General features: G+C 40.7%; 3 protein-coding genes across 3 annotated transcripts; 1 reads left to right on the top strand and 2 right to left on the bottom strand.

Moving 5' to 3' along the window:
• Positions 1–221: 221 nt before the first annotated feature.
• aars1 (alanyl-tRNA synthetase 1) lies at positions 222–8,651 on the bottom strand. Its single transcript, XM_077710705.1, has 19 exons — positions 8,502–8,651; positions 7,227–7,379; positions 6,966–7,154; positions 6,631–6,776; positions 6,145–6,481; positions 5,505–5,650; positions 5,312–5,420; positions 4,981–5,131; positions 4,748–4,872; positions 3,837–3,981; positions 3,572–3,750; positions 3,327–3,440; positions 3,034–3,240; positions 2,757–2,941; positions 2,560–2,668; positions 1,867–1,980; positions 1,583–1,789; positions 1,296–1,409; positions 222–1,043 (listed from the first exon to the last, which is right to left on the bottom strand). The coding sequence occupies exons 2-19, from the start codon at positions 7,365–7,367 to the stop codon at positions 864–866; spliced, it is 2,898 nt and encodes a 965-aa protein (XP_077566831.1). The 5' UTR covers positions 7,368–7,379; positions 8,502–8,651; the 3' UTR covers positions 222–863.
• A 467-nt stretch (positions 8,652–9,118) lies between these two features.
• On the bottom strand, positions 9,119–10,761 carry exosc6 (exosome component 6). Its single transcript, XM_077710291.1, has 2 exons — positions 10,425–10,761; positions 9,119–10,017 (listed from the first exon to the last, which is right to left on the bottom strand). The coding sequence occupies exons 1-2, from the start codon at positions 10,700–10,702 to the stop codon at positions 9,477–9,479; spliced, it is 819 nt and encodes a 272-aa protein (XP_077566417.1). The 5' UTR covers positions 10,703–10,761; the 3' UTR covers positions 9,119–9,476.
• Positions 10,762–13,426: 2,665 nt separating this feature from the next.
• On the top strand, positions 13,427–18,751 carry LOC144181292 (protein-glutamine gamma-glutamyltransferase 2-like). The gene is made up of 15 exons (XM_077709680.1): positions 13,427–13,618; positions 13,695–13,853; positions 14,468–14,698; positions 14,785–14,903; positions 15,760–15,888; positions 16,034–16,211; positions 16,319–16,460; positions 16,541–16,644; positions 16,720–16,862; positions 17,050–17,149; positions 17,219–17,364; positions 17,751–17,880; positions 17,964–18,124; positions 18,199–18,335; positions 18,406–18,751. Exons 1-15 carry the CDS (start codon positions 13,600–13,602, stop codon positions 18,554–18,556), a joined length of 2,049 nt encoding a protein of 682 aa, XP_077565806.1. The 5' UTR covers positions 13,427–13,599; the 3' UTR covers positions 18,557–18,751.
• Positions 18,752–19,154: the final 403 nt, after the last annotated feature.

Raw genomic sequence — 19,154 nt, 5'->3', positions numbered from 1 at the left:
TTCGGCGACACGTGTTCTGAATTTGAATATAATGTCCATTTCGGATGATAAATTATTACAAAGCAAAGTTGGAATGGGATGTTGATGCTAAGCATTTCTTTCACCTATTTGTCGTTTGGAAATTTAAACAAAGAATTTCAAAACACTGATGACTTGAGAAAATAATGACAACCTATAATCAGATAACTATCAATACTCGCAAAGAAGGGGGACAACGCATGGCAAGGCAGAACAATTTATTCCAACTCCATAGTCTTTAATAGGTTCCTTCCATTTGAACTGCTTTGATGATTTAAAAAAAAGATAAACCGTGCATTGAGATGATATAGAAATGACATTACATACTGAAGTACATGATCATTTAAACAGAACAGATGACATAATGAATTCCTGATTTAACAAGCAATGATAAAGCTACGGTTCATCTAAATAGCCATGATTGACACGATGGAAGATCCCCCTGCTTAGACAGGTGACACAAAATTGTTCATTTGTCGGCTGAGCTAAAATAATAATGTAGATTTTGGTCAGTTTTAAATGGACTGAAGACTTATGTGCTTACAGGGTTGGCCTGACATCTACAAACATATAATAGGATGAACGGAAATGTCCCCTTTCTGGACTATTCAGAGTCAAAAAGCCTTTTTTATCCCAGTGACTTCTTATCAGTTTCCATGAACCAATATCAAGTAAGTGTAATTTGCACCAATTACCAATCAGTAAAGTGAGCATGAGAACATCCCCAAATCCCTGTTCTTGTTCCGGCAGATGAGCTGATGCTTCAGCCTTCCGCCATTATCACCAACATCTAGAGTTCATGTCACTTCTCAACAGGCTACTCTTCCACCCTGGCGGCCCACATTTTAATTCTCTCCCAGCTTGAGCGTTGCAAACTGCTTAGCCATTTGAAGCGCCTCCTCTAGACACTGTGTGTTGCGCCCAGCGGCCTGTGCGGACATGTCCTTGCCGCCCCCTTTGCCGTCCATCAGGGGGCACAACTCTTGAACCCACTCGCTTGCCTTCAAGCCTTGATTGGCTTTCTCCTGCGGACACAAAAGCAAGTGGTTAACATTTTCATGCAGGAATTTTTTTGTTCTTAAATATTTTTTACTCCATTAATATCAGGAGGGCAGGGGATATCAAATTTGCTGCTAGCAGTGAAGGAGATAAGCTGATGATAACCTGAATATATTCCCTTTTGGTGACCACTGTCCCTGATGAATTTAAATAAGACCCATACTATGTGACCAAAATACTAGATAAAATTAGATAACCCCCTAACCTGCCGCACTCACCTTAGGGACTTCACACAAGCAGATGACTTTGCCTGCGTCGGGATCTACAGCAAAGAGCATGGCGGCAGTTTGAGGCGAGTTGGACTTCAGCACTTTAAGGCACTCATTGAGGGCCTGGAAAAAGGACACATAGTGAGCAGACATTACAAAGGCAGTGAATTTATGGGCAGACAAAAATGACATGTCAGAAGGACTGAAAAATTAAGAAGTACTCCAAAAATAGCCATATCGGGTGCTCATAACACTATCAGATTGAGACATAACTGTACATTCTTGTGGCTTCTCACCTTGGCGGAGGCGCCGGTCTCCATGGCCATCACTAGCAGTGCTTGATTGGGGCTACTTTCAATCACCTCCTTAGTTTTTTCCAAGACTCTCTTCTGAATGTCCGCCTTATAGGAACGGTCCAGGTCATCCATGACCTTCTTCAGACCCTTCAAGCTTTCCCTCATTTCATCCTTTCGCCACTGAGAGATCACAGCAGTCCCGATAGACTGCGCGTGAAAGAAAAAAAGTCAAATTTGAAAGAAAGAAATAAAGTCAAAGCTGCTAAGTTTTGAAAAATACGAACCTCGGTCATGTCTGCAATCTCTTTCTGGACGTCCTTGTTGGGCACCGTTTGCTGCTTCACTTTGTCTGCGAGTGTGGCGAGAGCTTGCTTCAGTGAGTCGGCTTTCCTCTGAGCCTGGTTGACAATAATAAGCATCAAATTACTGTCAAATTATGTGAAAGGTAAATGTTTCATCTTTTAAAATGGACAGAAAACAACTCTATTGTGTGCACCCTAACCGAAAGAACAGTAACACACCATCTATTGAAAAGTTGTTTAGTAGCTGACTCATACACTGGCAGCTCAGCTCACAGAATATCATTAATACTCATTATCACATACCTCTGTGCTTGAATCTGTCAGTGTGTATAACTGCCATCGCAAAATGGTTCAAAATCTGCATCATTTTGTGTGATCAAATAATTTGCTGCATTGTCAGAGGTCTAAGAAATGTGTGAATTATGTACATAAATAAAGAGAGTAACTGCTTTTCGCAGAGAGGTCTTTTATACTAGGTTTTATCTGTACCTCTAAGTATAAATTTGGCTTGCTTGCCAAAGGATGAAATTGGTGTGCGGCTATGACAAAATGTGTCGCCATTAAAAACCCAGTAAAGCTGCACAGTAGGAAGCAAATCATGTTGACAGTCCGACCCGAAAAATTCATGAGACGGCATCCTTGAATATTTAGCAGACTGCCGCGTTTGTATCCGACCTTGTGGGCCTCGCTTCCCGTCACCGCAACAATGCGACGGATGCCCTTAGCGATAGCTTCCTCCGAGACGATGACAAACGGTGCTGCGTGGGCAGAGTTCTGCAGATGGCTACGGATAACAGATAAAATGAAAAAGGACAGTTAGCAAGAGATAAGGAGTTCACCCTTTCCTTTCATCATCTTTTTATAGAACTCACGTTCCGCCGCAAAATTCAATGGAGGTTAGGGAACCGGCAGCACTGTTGGGGTCATCCAGCAGATCCTGAACCGGAATGCCAATGGACACGACCCTCACCGGGTCGGGGTAGGTCTCGTCGAACACGGCGCGCAGACCCTGAATGGCCTTGGCTTCTGCCAAGGAGGCGTCCATGGCGTACACGGGCTGAAGCAAAGCAGAAACGCAATTCATCTAAGCCTATATTGACAAATAACTATAACAAATACCAATAAGAGCATATGGATTTGTTTACTGACCTTGGCATCCTTGATCATAGCGCAGGCGATCTCTTCCGTCCGACGGACCTCTCCCGTGCTAAGAGCACCTTTCGCAGTAAAGTCAAAGCGAAGCCGATCCGACGCCACCAAGGAGCCCCTTTGGTCCGCCTCACCCAAAACTCCCCTAAGAGCAAAGTTGAGGATGTGCGTAGCAGTGTGGTTGCTCATGATGGGCCGGCGACGTGCCTGGAGAGAGTGGAGTCGGCAAATAAAAATGACTGAGCGCATCCAGGAATGTCCCCATGTGTTCTTCTGCTTAGTAATTAGCTCACCTCATCCACATGTAATGTGACACGGTCTCCGACCTTCAGTGTTCCGTAAACGGTGCCCACGTGGAGGACATAACCTCCTCTGACCTGCGTGTTTTTCACCGAAAATTCCATTCGCTGCCAAAGAAAGAGAAGAACGTGCTCAAAACGCCATTGACAGTAATAGCCATCAAAGCCGTTTTAACTGAAATGGCTGGGATTGAACACTTGGACTCCAAATGGATTGGACATCTAGCACCCGCACTTACATCCTCCGCGTTATCATCTTCCCGAAGTAAATAGCCCTCATCAAACGTCTGTCCGCCCTGCTCGGCGTAGAATGAGGTCTGATCCAGCAGCACGCCGCATTTCTGTCCCGTGGTCACTTGATCGCAGAAGGCGCGGTCGTGACGCAGGGCCAACACAGTGGCAGTGGTCTGTTGGAACTCTGAAAACATATGAATCGAATCAGTTGAAGCAGACTCGGAATGACGTCAAATTCGGATTGGAGGTTTTTTGGGGGGGGTTCAGTACTATAGGTGCCGTTTTCATCCGAGGTGTATTTGTATTTTGGAGAATCGTCCGTGGCGGGGGTGTTCTTATTTCTCAGCTCTTCAATTGCGTAGATGTCCAACATGATGTGGTCCACGTCTCCTGCTCCTTTGCCCTGGGACTTCAACTACACACACAGGCAAATACAAACTGTAAAACTTTAAACGAAGGGAAACTGAAATATGCATAAACCTCACGCACCACTAAAAACGGTTTTATGAAACCTTATCAATATTACATAAGCGGCACTAATGTTGCCAAAATAAAAAAAGGAGTATGTAATCATCTAGTCCTTTCAAGCAAATCGTTTCATAAATTAAGATTCACAAGGAGTGACCCCACATGCCCTTTAAACTCATTCACTCCCTTTTATAACAATAGGCCTCAAATCTATTTCAATTACTGGGATTTCCACAGCATTTATGAGCCTGGTAGGGAAGATTTTATTGGTTAAAATGGATTGGAAGTCTATTGCCGAAAAATGTGGAGGGTCAATCGCCATGAATGAGTTAATTTATGAAAAATGTTATGCCTGTTAGAACAATAGGAAGATTCTTGGCCTCTTTCCTTAGTTTCAGTTGCTTAAGTGGCAATATGCCAAAGTTATTTTTGTCACTGTATAAACGGTTCATCTGGTTCTAAAGTACTATATACTTTATATTCATAGGGAAAGGTTTGAATGACCTTCTAGTTTTTTACTTCTGGAAATACTCAATAGGTTAATATATTCCATTAATAAATATATAAATATATAGTAATAAATGCATTTCCATCCACTTCAATGCATTATCAACAGCACGCAATGGAGATGCAAAAATAAGCACACAAAAAATACAGTCCACAAGCAGGTTATAAAAAAGGTATCAATAATTTACATGCTTTATTTTTCTCACCTGGGCAGCCTTCTTTTCCTCCTCAAAGGAAGCCAAGTCCACCTGCATGCCTTTCTCTTCTGCAATGAGCGAAGTCAAGTCCAGAGGGAAGCCGTACGTGTCATACAACAGCCAAGCGGTGTCACCTAGATGAAGCAAAAAAAATGGAGACAAGTACTGGTCAACATTCATCGTCGTCACCTAAAATACGAGCACGCTCTGTGAAAAAAATGCTTTGGTCAAGTTTCTCCCACCTGGAATGGTCTTACTGTCTCCCATACTCATGATCTTCCTGTCGAGAATACGTCGCCCTCTGCTGAGGGTTTTGAGAAACTGTGCCTCCTCCTCATTTATGATGTCCTTGACAATTTCTGGATCTTTCTTTAATTCGGGAAATGCTTCACCCTGAAAAAAACAGAACAAAGAAAGAATATCATCTAACAAGGTGAAGTATCTCCAAACTACCAATCAAATGAAGCCTATTTCTACTTATATCGTTCTAATACTTGTCTTGTCTTAAATGAGGTAGAAAACTTAAACTTTAAAGCGATTCCACAAACATCTACAGTGAACTAGAAACCTTACCAAAGAAGTGACCACCACATCCACCAACGTGGCAAAAAAGCCTTTCTGAGCTCCCAACTTCTCATGTGAATACCGAACAGCGCGACGCAGGATTCTCCGTAAAACGTACCTGAATGGAATTTAAGCAAAAGCCCATTAACTCATGAATTCGGAGTCATGATTTGAAAAGAAATGCAAAGCCTTTAATTCTTACCCTCGCCCCGTGTTGTCAGGTCGCCCACCATCTGAGAGGGCGATGGTGATGGTGCGAGCGTGATCAGCCAGCACACGATAGGCCATGTCGACACCGTCGGCATCTTCAGCACCAACTTTACCAGTGTAAGGCCGAGCACCTGTACCCTGAAACAATTTTTTGTTGTGTTTATAATCACTTCTGGACAAATAGAACGTAAAGCTGAACATTCCAGGTTTCAAATTGGTGTTGTCAACTAAAATTATTAGACTATTTTATGCCAATTAGAATTTAATGCAAATCCTGTGGGGAACCGTAACAGTTTTTTTGAATCAGTAACTTTTGAATGTCAAAACCTTTTTTAGGCTTAAATTCACTTAATCCTGCACAATTTAGAATTTGTGAAATTTAAGTCCAACTAGACCAGAAGTGGGCAAACTGGTCCTCGGGGGCCGCTGTGGGTGCAGGATTTTGTTCCAACCGATTCAACAAAAACAGTTTACTGTAATCCAAAGATTGCACTTATAAAATACCAGATTGGTGGAAAGGTTTCCTCTTATAGGTTGGAACAAAAACCTGCATCCACTTTGGGTGACCCTTTCTGGAGTAGTTTGCCCACCCCTAAACTATATTAAAAAATTAACAGCACATATTTGCATACCTTCTGAATGGCATCAAAGTATGGGATGAACAGATCAGTGTCATAGTTGGACATCTTGTTCTGCAGTACTGACACCAAGCGTTCCAAGCCCATCCCCGTGTCGATACTCTTCTTCGGCAGTGGTTTCAGGACCGTTTCAGACTCCCTGTTGAACTGGATGAACACCAGGTTCCAGACCTCCAGTACGTTGGGGTCGTCCATGTTGACCAGATGGGCGGCGTCTCTTCCGCCAATGCGGTCGAAGTGGATTTCGCTGCATGGACCGCAGGGGCCCGTGTCACCCATCTCCCAGAAGTTATCTTTCATACTACCTGGGAGGATGCGCGCTTCGTCCATGCTGAGGGGAAAAAGACCAGGCAGCGAGGGATTACATTTCACGGCTGATTTTATATATTTCATCCTTGAAAATCATCCTATCAATCCTTAATGCGGAGTGAATCTATTGCTTGCTGTCAAATATCAAATAAATGTCCTATAATCACTCACCCTAGAGCCATCCAGATTTCTTTGCACTCCAAGTCGGCTTCCAAGCCTGCATCGTCATTACCACCAAAGTAGGTGACGTACAGGCGGTCGATTGAGATGCCAAACTCTTCCGTCAGCAGCTCCAGAGCCATCTTGCAGGCCAATTGCTGCGGCACGCAGTGGCAAGGAAGTGAATTTTCATATTACTTATTTATGTTTTTACTGGAAAAACACACTTTGTGGAGTAGCACCACCAATTTCGTTATTTACAGCTGTGTATGATGACAATAAAGGCTTTTGATTGATTGATTTGATGTCAAAATCATAGCGCCATCCATGTATGCTACAATTACTACCTTGAAGTAATCCCCAAAGGACCAGGAGCCCAACATCTCAAAGAAGGTGTGGTGGTAAACATCTTTGCCCACATCGTCCAAGTCATTGTGCTTTCCTCCTGCGCGGATGCACTTTTGGGTGTTGGCTGCACGGCGAAGCCTTGCCATGGGATGGGATGGATCAATTGTGTTCAAGAAGATGGGCTTGAACTAATAGAGATAGGGAGGGAAATGTTGGTCAAAGAACAAGGCTTCAGTGGCCATTGTATTTGGGCGGTTTACCTGGTTCATGCCAGCGTTGGCGAAGAGCAGCGTGGGGTCATCCAGTGGAATGGTGGCGGAAGAGTGCACGTACTGGTGCTCATAGCGATTGAAGAAGTCAATGAACTTCTGGCGTATTTGAGCGGCACTCAAGGAATCCATGTTGAATCAGCTCTTTGGAAAGAAGAACAATTTACTGTGAGTGGGTCTAGATTACCAACGCCCTGCCTCGGTAACTTTGTGAAGATTCACACTATAAATCTAGTAGGTGTTCTGACAGTGTTTTTTTTCCCCAAGGCATTCTTTACACTCGTTTTGTGGCTATAAATTAGCCTTAGGTGCTTTTCAGTTGCTCTGGAATCCAGAGTTGCAAGCTTGCATGTGGTAGGACACTGCTCTCCTATTTCAAAGGAGGGAAACGCCTTTTTATGCCTAAGAACATACTTCAAATGGAATTAAGCCTTAGTTGACCACACTAGACGTCCAAGTCATTTTGTCTGGGAGAGGCGAATCATTTTTTTTACGTTGATAGATGAGCATTAAATATGACAAAATAAAAATAGCTTGTACTTAAGCTTTCGGGAAATTACTTTCACTAGAAATGGCTCAGAATCTTAAGTGTCAACTTTTGAAAAGCTCTGTTAAAATTAGCTGAGACTCAAAATGTTGTGCAAAAAAAATTGGATTGTATGAGCAAAACATGTGAAGTATGCTCTTTAATTAAAACGCTTTATGAGAAGCTCTCCCTAGGGGGGTTCATTCATATACTGGGCAAAAAGAAAAGCAAGGAGAGTCTCTGGGGCTCACAGGTATACATACATACGGTAAACATCCCAGGCCTGCCCGCTCCTGACTACTAAACAACAGCACGGCTGAAAACCACGGAAGATTAACAAATATTCATTAGGGGATTTGGGTGGAAAAAAATGCTGCGTGGGGGGTGACAGATCCCTGGACATGTTCAAATTGATGATGCATAAAGTGACAGCCAATGCTTATTACACCCAATGAATTGGTTTCTTCAATCCCAACTCAAAGACTTAATCCGATCTTTAAAATTTAATCATGTCAAATTGCATGTTTTGTCATATTGTTCTTGCAAAAAAAACATATCTGCTTGCTACTCTTTGAACTTGGCCAATATTATACAACCTGTCAAGTGCTAGCCATTTGTTAGCTATGCCGGTTAGCATACTGTGGTCTAACACCGACATTACCTGCAACAACTCTAAAAAGGAGAATATTTTGAATATTGAAATGAACAAAAAAGTCGTCCGGGTTGATATTAGTACTTACAGGAGCCGCCGATGTCGCAGAAACAGTCGTTTTTTGTATACCGAACACACAACTGTATGTACGTCCCCACGCTGCTGGATCAGGAGGAAGGCGTTCGGTTCGCGGACACGCTCAAGCCGACCGCTGATTGGTCTGCAAGCAGCATCCCATCTCGATAAGTGGATTCTGATTGGTGAGTTAGACATTCAGTCTTTACGCAGCTTGCCACTCCCCCGACACAAAAAGCTGTGCTGGCTGATGCAACTGAAAACTCCGTTTTGTCATGACTAAATGCTGCATTGATGTGTTCTTTATGTGAATGTGTGGCAAATTATGCAGATTTTTTTGTTATACACCAATTTGCAAGTGCAAACTTAAACAGATGAGGGGACTTACACTTAAAATCATCAAAGGGACTAAGTTCCCTTGATCATAAACATGCATTATTGGTACGTTAGTTTAGTGACTACAGTAGGTATTGCATCATTTTTATAAAGAAAATTAAAGACTGCTGTAATTTAGTGACATTGACACATTTTATTGCTTCTAATTTTGCATTGTTTTATGTTCAAGTTTGTTTTTATTGATGGTATGCTAGAGGGTAGAAAATGATTTGCAGACAAACAATAATGCAAAAATGTTTTGCATTGTTTGTTGTATTTAATATTGTCAATTAACAATCACTCAGGAAAGATGTAATTACAAACATACTTGAGCAGAAGTTGTAGATTGATTATAATAAACGCATTTGGATGCTTTTGCAAGAAACAGCCAACTGTGACATAGAAAAATGAAAATAAAAAAATATCACTTTTCGTTTACATTTAGATTCTGGTGACAGAACACAGTATGTTTGAAGAGATTCAATTGACAGTGCAGCAGGTTGTGGTTGTCAGCAGATTCTGCAATATTATATTTTTCAAATTTTGCGTGGAATCTTGTTTGTCACATTAATGATCAGTAATTTAAACATAAAATCAATGCACGTATGGTCAATCAACTCTCTGATGGAGGTGGAGCCGCACGCCGCACTGCCTTGGCCAGAGCTTGCTGGACTACCGGATATATTTTATAGCATCCCTCAATACAAGTGCGCATTCCAGCAGCCAGAGTCTCTTCAGTCATTTCTCCTTCAGACTGAAGGCCAGAAATTTGATTCAAGCTGGGGAGGAAGGCGAGAGTCAGTTTTCCTTGGTTATCGCCGCCGGCTAAATCGTCTTCCTCAGCGTACGTCGGGTCGACCACGTAAGAGGCCCCGTCCTGGCAGAGGGCGCAGCCGAGCACCAGGTCGTCCATTTCGATGCCGGCGTCTGCGAGGGCGAGTGACGCGCAGGTGACGGCGTGCGCGAGAACCGATCCCCCGTTTTCAAGAACCATCACGTTGACTTCTATTTGAGATCGGGGGTATTTGTGGAGACACAGGGCAGGCTGAAGACTTTCGTGCAGCATCAAGGGCAAGTCCTTGTCTTGACTTCCTTGTATCCAGGAGCCTCTCTCGGGGCAAGAGAACGGAGCGAAACGCATATCTGTCGTCAACCTGGTTACACAAAAACAACGTTTTGGTCAAGGCCTTAAATTATAACCATAACGACATTCCCAAATTGAAGGCAATAGACGTCCAAGCCATTTAAACTGGGATGCTCAAACATGCCCATCTCAATGGAGACCACTTCTCCAAGTCAAAATGGTTTGGACGTATTTAATTTAATGCTTTAATTGTCATTATACAAGTACAATGAGGTTCACCAAGTAGTGCACAAATAACAACAATAAACAATAAATAAATACGTAGTCAACCTCATGAATAAGGGAAGTGCAAAAACAACAAATCGATAAATTGTGAATAATAATAAATAATAAAGTTTTAGTGCAGGGCCAATGAGTGCCTTGTAAAAGTTGGACTGGTTTTGAACTTTTGCTATCATTAAAAATGAGGGATATTACCTTCCACACTTCATATCAGTTTCATCTTTTCGATCGGTTTCTCTGGGACCGTAAACGCAACACATCAATTTGGTGTCCCCGGCCTCCATGTACGCGGAGCCCTTAGCCTGGCTCACGAGCCCGCAGCGGACAAAGACAGGTCGGACGTCCACCTGGTCTCGCTGTCGCTCGTCCGCTCGGGGACCGTGCGAGGGAAAGCCCACCGGTGCCTTGCACGCAAATAAAGATGGGCTTTGGGAGACATTTGGCCCGCGTATTCGTTTGGGATCAGCATGCATCTTTACTTGCGGTGAAGAAGCAGCATGCGGGTGTACTGTGTTCGTCCGGCACCTAAACGCATCCCTCTTTAAAAAAGGGACAACGTAATGTTGTTCCGATACTGAATTTATTAACAATTTCGAATGGACATTGCACAAAAGTTTGGTTTTAATAAAATACTGGGAAAAACTTTTATGAAAAATAAAATCCTAATTCATCGATTTAAAACACGACTTGACTGATCCAGTTGCAGTATTTCACATGCCACCAGGGGGTCCTGCATTCAATTATTGGTCATATATATAGTGATAAAATTCATAAATATACTCAGAAAAATGCATTCATCACTCAAGGTTCGTTTCTTCATTATTTCCTAAGATAAATTGGTTATTCAGGGTTTAAACTCGCAATTATTTTCAAAATAGGTTATAAATCTATTAATTATGTATTTCAGTTGATACATAACTTTTGAATATATTACACATTTAAATGTATAGCCTGTACTTCACATTACATCCACACTCATATATCTCTCCTAATGAAATAAATAAATAACAACACAATTTCTTGTATTTTGCTGATAATATTGAGAACTAAATATTTAGATAAAGCAGAATAGTTTCACTTTTTACTTGATTTAAATGACAAACAATAAAATAAATACAATGTTTTTTTTGTTTTTGATCTTTGCTAACAAAAAAACAATTAAGAGAACATTTAATGGGCTCAAAAATGAGGATTCTTACCATTTTTAAGGTCTATATCTCTAATATAGGTTTATATCTCTAAATGATGGAAATTAACAAATTAATTGTGGGTTCATTTGCTTATTCTTTCATTTTAGGTTTTTGGAGTAATTGTGGCGTAATATGTCCTGTGACAAAGATGAGTTGGACACCTCAGACTTAGATGTATGTCTAGGTCTAGGACAAGGATGCACTTCCATTCTGTGTGTGCATTTGTGCATATGCGTCACTTCCTCAGAAGTGTGTTACAGTTTTGGCACATTAGTGTTATCGATGCGCTGAGGTCAGTAAAAAGCACTTTTATGGTTCACTGACACATGACTGCGTCAGTATTTTCAAGAAGTCATTCATCGGTGGCATTTTCCATAGACAGTTCCGGTCTGATTAATGTCAAAATGCACAATTTCTTGGGAAATAAAAAAGTGTCACTCACTTTACATTTTTTAAAAGAAAGTTCCATTGAAATTGATATCAAAATGCACTATTTCTTGTGAAATAAAAATGTAAAGATGTCATAAAAATGTCATTTTTGAGATTTGTTATAAATAAGCATTTAAATAAGTCTCCTATAGCATTTACACATCACTAAAAATATATTTTGGATAGTTATAGTTTATTGGTTCAATTATCAAATGAGATTTTCATGGAAATGCTATATCTATTTTTTTTAAAAAGGCGTTTCCAGTGACATTTCCAGCATGAGTAGAATGTAATCTACTACGTACATCCATTGTGTAAGATCTTATGAGTTGCTGGGTGTGACAAAAAAAAAGTGAAAAGGTTGTTTGTTTCTAATCTAAGAATAACATAATCAGTGTCTGATCCGTAACCACAAATGAATAAGAGATTCTAGTTTGTGACAGACTTTTTTGTTGGTTTGTTTGGGAATTTTTGGGGGCCTGACAGTTATTGACAGTCAAATTGTTTCAGTAATCATTTTGTATGTAAACTATTTTTACATTAAGTGTGAGAAATGTTTACTGCATGTAAATAAAAGGGAATCAGCACATTGGGAATCTTATTATTTGTAAGCCTTTTGTGTTTAGGAGTATTTGTTTTGTCAGCACCTGCTTATGTGAGCAATGTAATGATGGTCAATGTGAGCTCTATAGTGGGTATATTATTTCCACCCTTGTTGTAAATGTTGGAGAATCGTGAGTAAATAGCTTGTGGATGATTCGAATGTCATCCAAAACTGTGTCAGTAAGTCTCATGAATATAGCACAGACATGGCAAATCTGCACAAGACTGACAGCCTGTTGAGTTACAGAACAGCTGCTTGTATAAATGACTTGTAAAAATCAAAAAAAAAATCTTTGCAAAAGAGAGCACTGGCGTTAAATGTTTATGTCTCAATGTCATTGGTCGAAATAACAGTACACAAAGGCCCAATCCGTGTATCACTCTAAATGTCTGCCGATGAGTTCAGAAGTGCAAAAAACAAATAAGGCGGTCTGAAATGTGATGAATATTGCCTGTGAAATGATGATAGCGAAGTTCACAAAAAGATGTGATGACTCATTGCGGAGTAAATATTGAGAAATCCAAATTGAAGCGATAAGCATGAGTATGCTTGGCAATTGATTTTTGGGATGAACCCAAGAATGTGGTGATTAATCATTGAGGTGGACACTGCAGGTGGCTTGGATAGATAATAAAATTGATATATTTCAACCAAAAAATGGAATACTAGCCTGATCAGTAATTTCATTTTGTGAATGTATTTATGAAAAATACCACCTCTATTACAAAGTGAATGCAAATACCGTATTAAGTACTTTTAAGGCCTCATTTTTAGACACAAACGTTCAGAAACCATGAATGACAACCACTCATTAAAAGGATAGACAGAACCTTAATAATATGCATTGCAGTGGGAGATGGAAATTTCATTTTAAACAACAATGAAGAAAAACGTAATATAAATGAGGGTGACAAAGAGTCCAGAAACGCATGATCAACCAAAAACGTGAAACTCAGGAGAACTTACAATATACTGGAAGTGGAGCCCCCTATCCAAGGTCACTGGGGTGAGCAGGGTGGAGTGTGCTTTCGGGGTGAGTGTCATAGAGTGGGAGGATTGCCTCTCAGCTGTATAAATACAAGCAAATATGCACACTGGGACAAGTGCGTGAAGATATTTGAAGACGCGATCTGTTCACACAACCACGATGATGGCAAACTACAGGAGTGAGTTGGTCTATCTACATAAAGTACGTAAGTTATCTGTTCATTGTCATGCAAAGTAACCCTACCGTGTCATTAGGTCACATTCTGGATGTGGATTTGAGATGTCGTGAGAACAACTCGGCTCACCGTACCAGGGAGATCGATTGGAATCGATTGATTGTCCGTCGGGGTCAGCCTTTCGCCATCTCCGTGCAACGAGCAACCGATTCGCAGCTGGCTTTGGTTTTGCACCTTGGTGAGTGAAATGTAGGATTGGGACGAGTAAATTAATATCTAAATAGATTTAAAAATAAAAAACAATTCATTTTTAGCTATTTTTTTCTTACTGAGTGCTCATTTGTAGATGTCCAATTCATTTGGACTAAAAGGGAACAATCAAAAATTCTTTCTAGTTTAAATTGGAGATCTACATGCATTTACTTTTGGTGTGTTTCGGGGTGGTAAATAGTCTTGTGTAGTTCTGATTTATTTTAATGTAATTCATATTTTTCTTAAGCAATGTTTAAATTTAGCAATTTATATAATATGAAAATACAATGTCGACGAATGATGAAAAAATGTATATTAGGGGCAAGAAAGATTTTTATATTAAAGTCACAATTCTGAACTTTGTTCTCACAATTATTTGCAGAATTCTGACTTTATAGTTCAAGTTATGACTGTATGAGAATTTTGAAATGAGAGTCAGAATTATGACTTTAAAATTTGAATCTTGGCCAACAATTTTTTCTTCAATGACCCTAATCCTCTTCCATCAAAAATATATATACAAAACTAATTCCTAATATCTATTTATTATATTTACAGTGTATTTTTACATGTTTTTTTTTGCTGTTGTTGTTTCCCCAGGCAAGCGAGATGAGGTGGAGATCAGGGTCGAAAAGGGCAATCGCTCCAAAGACGGTTGGTGGTTTACGCAAGAGGGAATTCGGGATAAAGCACAGCTGACCGTCCACAGCCCAGCGGATGCCATCATCGGCCATTACCGTCTGGATGTATTGGCCACGACACCTGATGGACATGTGCTGGAAAAGAACGAGAAGGTTCGATTCCACCTGCTCTACAACCCGTGGTGCAAAGGTAGGCAGCCAAATGCTTGGTAGTAAACAACAGAAAGTTCTTATTATACCCGTGCTGATGTTGTGAATCTCATTTGTGATTGACAGACGATGTTGTGTACATTTCTGATGAGAAGCTCCTTCAGGAGTATATTATGAATGAGAATGGTATCATTTATATGGGCACCTCAGACTACATAGGGAGCCGCCATTGGCATTTTGGACAGGTATGTAGAAAAGTATGTGATTTGTTATGTGAGCTCAATTTGAATTAGTATTGAAGGCTCTTTCTTCAAAATCATTTACCTGTATTTTGGATTTTTTTTATAGACTTAGTATTTTTTTTCCCAGAATGCTTGGTTTTGAGTAGTTTTTTTTTAAATTGTGTAATTCTTGACAGCAAGTAAGTATATATAATTCAGTGAAAAGACAACTAGTCTTTGATTCAAACCAACTGCTTACTCACTCTTCCCGGACGGAAAAAAAAATGAAGTTAGTTTAAATATAGGCATTTTCACTTTGGGTTTCCCCAAATTCAGTTCCTTCTAATAATTACTTTTAGAGTCATGACCTTAGTATTCTCATTTTAACATAGTACCTTTGAATGAATAGTGTAATGTATTTATGGTGTGCAAGATTTAAAACAATCACTGTATTATTTATAAATTTTAATACGAGAATTTCAATAGATCTCCTGTTTACTAGTTTTTTTTTGTTTACGGGTGTTCTAACATTACCTGTTTTTATTGTACATAGAAAATGTATACATAATCTCAATTCACAAAAATGAAAACAAAGAAAATAATAGCTACAGTTATAGAGCTCATTTTGGAAGTGCAAAATGTATTTTGAGTCATTTCCAAAAGTGCTTCGTGTTCATTTATTTGTTTTCATGAGGTCTCGACTAAGATCGATTACTACACCGTCAGACAGGAGACATAAATTGCATTTGACAAAGTTTCTCTAGTCAGGGCATCAAAATGTAACACATAAACAACAGCGTCACCTTTTAGCAGTTTGGTGAGAAAATCCTTCCTCCATCGTTTCCGTTCTTCTCACATTTTGCACCTCTATTTATCACAGTTTGAGGAAAATGTGATGGACATCTGTTTTGAAATCCTGGACAATTCTAACGAGGCCTTGAGAAACTCCCAAAAGGACATCAAGCAACGAGGGGACCCCATTTACGTTGGAAGGATCATCTCTGCCATGGTAATGACAAGACTTTTTATTTCAAGGCTATTATAACAGGCTGTTTTGACTTAAAGTGCTACAGAAAATGAAAAAAAATCTACAAAAAAAATCTAAATGAAATGGATGATAGAAAACACCTTAACAATCTAGTATCTGCTTGTAGGTGAACTCCAATGGCGACCGGGGGGTGTTGGTGGGCCGCTGGCAGGAGCCGTACACAGACGGAGTCTCCCCTTCTAAATGGACCAGCAGTGTTCCCATTCTCCAGAAGTGGAGCAATGGTGGAGCCAGGCCGGTTAAATACGGCCAGTGCTGGGTGTTTGCTGCCGTCGCCTGTTCAGGTGAGCCTACCATGAAACTTAAAGTGCATTTCTAATCTGGAAATGTAAAAGAAAAACCTTAAAATCAATGTTTTAATCATGCTGACTTTGTCTCCTATTGTTTCCAGTACTCCGTTGCTTGGGAATCCCAACACGGAACATTACAAACTTTGCTTCAGCTCACGACACGGATGGAAATCTCTCTGTAGACTTCCTGCTGAATGAAAATATGGAAAGCATGGACCCAAGAGGACGGTCCGACAGCAGCTGGTACGACGACGTTCCAATGATTGCTACAAATGAATGCGTCCCACTGACGTCCTATCATGGCTCTCCTAATCTGACTTTAGGAACTTTCACTGTTGGGTTGAATCCTGGATGAAGAGAGGGGATCTCCCCCAAGGAAATGATGGCTGGCAGGTTTTGGATCCAACTCCCCAAGAATTAAGTGATGGTACATTCCAAATCTTTCCTCCATATGGATCCTAATTAAAGACTAACTGACATAATTTGATGTTTTGCTTCTCAGGCCAGTTCTGCTGCGGCCCGTGTCCCGTGGCGGCCATTAAAGAGGGAAACCTGGCCGTCAAGTACGACGCTCCGTTTATTTTCGCCGAAGTCAACGCTGACATCATCCACTGGATTATCCGAAGAGATGGTTCACGCCAGAAGGTGACTCCATCTTTGTCCTGATCCCCTAGAAAAGTCTCCTTTGTGATTCCTTGGCCATCGTTCTTTCCGACCTACGCCATGTGCACATTTTATGTTCTGGAGGGTTTTTGGAAGACGGACAGACACATACGAGATATTCTGAGATGTAATTCGTACTCACCAAACAAATGATATCCTAATGTTTCAGATACGAGCGTCCCAGGACAGTATCGGCCTAAACATCAGCACAAAAAGTGTTTTCGGCAACTCCAGAGAAGATGTCACTTCACACTACAAATATCCGGAAGGTGAATGAAGAAAACTCTTGAAAATGCTACAAAGTACAAACTAGAAAGATTCATTAACATCTTCCTCAGGTTCCAAGAAAGAACGAGAGGTCTACGAGAAGGCCGGACGTCGTGGCAGGGACTCGTCTAAAGACAGGGCCCAACCAGGCAAACTGCAGATGAGCATCAAGCATCCAAAACCTGTTTTCGGATCCGACTTTGACGTCGTCGTTGAGGTATGAAGGGCTCGGTTGATGAAAAAGGAGTGTCCGAACTACGGCCAATGAGCCAACTGCGGTCCACTGCCCTTTTTTTTAGGCCTGCACTGAATTAGGAAAATTGTTCAATATGGCCTGCACAAGAAGCTAAAATTCAGCCTGCCATCTGTAGCATTTCTCAGTTTTAACATTAGATGAAGCTACTAACTTCAAAAGTGGTGTCCATTAACCCGGTTGATTGACGAAAAAAAACCTTTTAAAAGACCATATTTTTATCCAATTTAGATTTTCTGTTTAACAAATAAAAGAAGGTTTTTTGTGCCGCTTTTGCAAAGTTTGCAAGTTTGAACACCCCTGGGTTACAACATTAGCACACGTTGAAATAAACTATCAAATGTTTACAGTTGAAAAATGAAGGAGGAGTCGAAGTTAACGCACATCTGAGCTTGCTAGCTATGGTGGCGACGTACAATGGTTTAAACAGAAAGGAATTCCAGAGACAAAGCAAGAACGTCAGTGTGCCGGCCCATAAAGGTTGGTTAAAAAAAATGGAAATGAACTGTTCACTTCTGGCGTTAAAGATAACTCAACAATCTATCTTCCAAATGTCACTTCAGTTCACAAGGAAGTACTGCGTGTGCACTACGACAAATACGCCAAGCATATCTCCGATCACCACGTGATCAACGTGATGGCGATGCTGGAAGCTCAAGGAGAGAATGAAGTTGATATGGTCACAGCTAAAATCCCTCTCAGCTTGCCCGAGGTCTTCATAGAGGTGCGTGGAGACCACCAGTGAGTCAACATATTTGCTTTTTGCCCTTTTTCTTGACTTAAACTGTGCTCATACAGGTTCCCAGTAAGGTGTCCATTCATCAAACAGTAAAAGCCTCCATCTCTTTTACTAACCCTCTACCGGTGCCACTGAAGCGGGGTGTTTTCACCGTGGAGGGGGCTGGCCTGTTATCCCGCAGTGTGGTCAAGATAAGGTGCGAGGACTGGATAGCACCAGTTTTTCATCACCGCTTCATTTCTAATCTTAATTTTTCTTCTTCTTAGCGGCGACATCGGCCCAGGGCAAAAAGTGCGTCTTGATCTAATGTTCACGCCTGTGCGTAGTGGCGTGAAAAACCTCCTGGTGGATTTTGACTCGGATCGACTGCAAGACGTGAAAGGGGCCGCCACCATCATTGTAGGCAGTCGTTACTGAATTAGCGAAACAACATTGGAAACACTCAGTCGTTAATCCATTAACAAGATGGGTGGCGATTGTTCAGTCTATCAGCATCGTAAATGTATTGCAAATTAAAGTGTATTTTTTGTCTGTTTGGTTGTTTTTATCTTTTTCCCCACAATTCCTTGTGAGCACTAATTCCTTGTTTGTAAAGCTGAATTGAAGCACATGCCGAGCATACTTCTAATAAACATTCTCATCAAGCTGTGACATTGATCTGTTTGTTGACTCTTTGAGACTCTTTTAGACTGAAAATCAGTGGGAAAAGAATGATTTAATAAATAATTTATTCCATGATCCATATATAACAGGCCTTGATGTTGGTGATGTCGTTGAAAATTGCATTTATTTCTCAGGATTTAAACCCACATTGTCATTTTAGATGTCTGGAGAACAATTAGTGAATTGGAGGATGTTTTTTTGTGTGTGTTTGGTATTAAAACTTTAATCCCTGAAGATTTAAAATAGCATACTGGCAACTAAATCTCAACTCAACACTCGCAACCACTTGACTGAGTGCTGACATTTGTGTCATCCGTGTGGCAAATGTCTCATCTTGGAGTTAAGACCTGCT

The sequence above is a fragment of the Stigmatopora nigra genome, chromosome 2, assembly GCF_051989575.1.
Source record: "Stigmatopora nigra isolate UIUO_SnigA chromosome 2, RoL_Snig_1.1, whole genome shotgun sequence".
Taxonomy (NCBI): domain Eukaryota; kingdom Metazoa; phylum Chordata; class Actinopteri; order Syngnathiformes; family Syngnathidae; genus Stigmatopora; species Stigmatopora nigra.
Note: the sequence above shows the minus strand (reverse complement) of the source record. Positions and strands in the feature narration are given on the sequence as shown.

Coding starts and splice junctions, on each gene's coding strand:
- LOC144181292 (XM_077709680.1), top strand. Junction 14,904..15,759: donor GCCATTGGCATTTTGGACAG/GTATGTAGAAAA, acceptor TATTTATCACAG/TTTGAGGAAAATGTGATGGA. Junction 17,150..17,218: donor ACACTACAAATATCCGGAAG/GTGAATGAAGAA, acceptor CATCTTCCTCAG/GTTCCAAGAAAGAACGAGAG.
- aars1 (XM_077710705.1), bottom strand. CDS start 7,367: ATGGATTCCTTGAGTGCCGCTCAAATACGCCAGAAGTTCATTGACTTC. Junction 1,410..1,582: donor AGACCGGCGCCTCCGCCAAG/GTGAGAAGCCAC, acceptor TCCTTTTTCCAG/GCCCTCAATGAGTGCCTTAA. Junction 1,044..1,295: donor GCTTGTGTGAAGTCCCTAAG/GTGAGTGCGGCA, acceptor TTGTGTCCGCAG/GAGAAAGCCAATCAAGGCTT.
- exosc6 (XM_077710291.1), bottom strand. CDS start 10,702: ATGCATGCTGATCCCAAACGAATACGCGGGCCAAATGTCTCCCAAAGC. Junction 10,018..10,424: donor ACTGATATGAAGTGTGGAAG/GTAATATCCCTC, acceptor TTGTGTAACCAG/GTTGACGACAGATATGCGTT.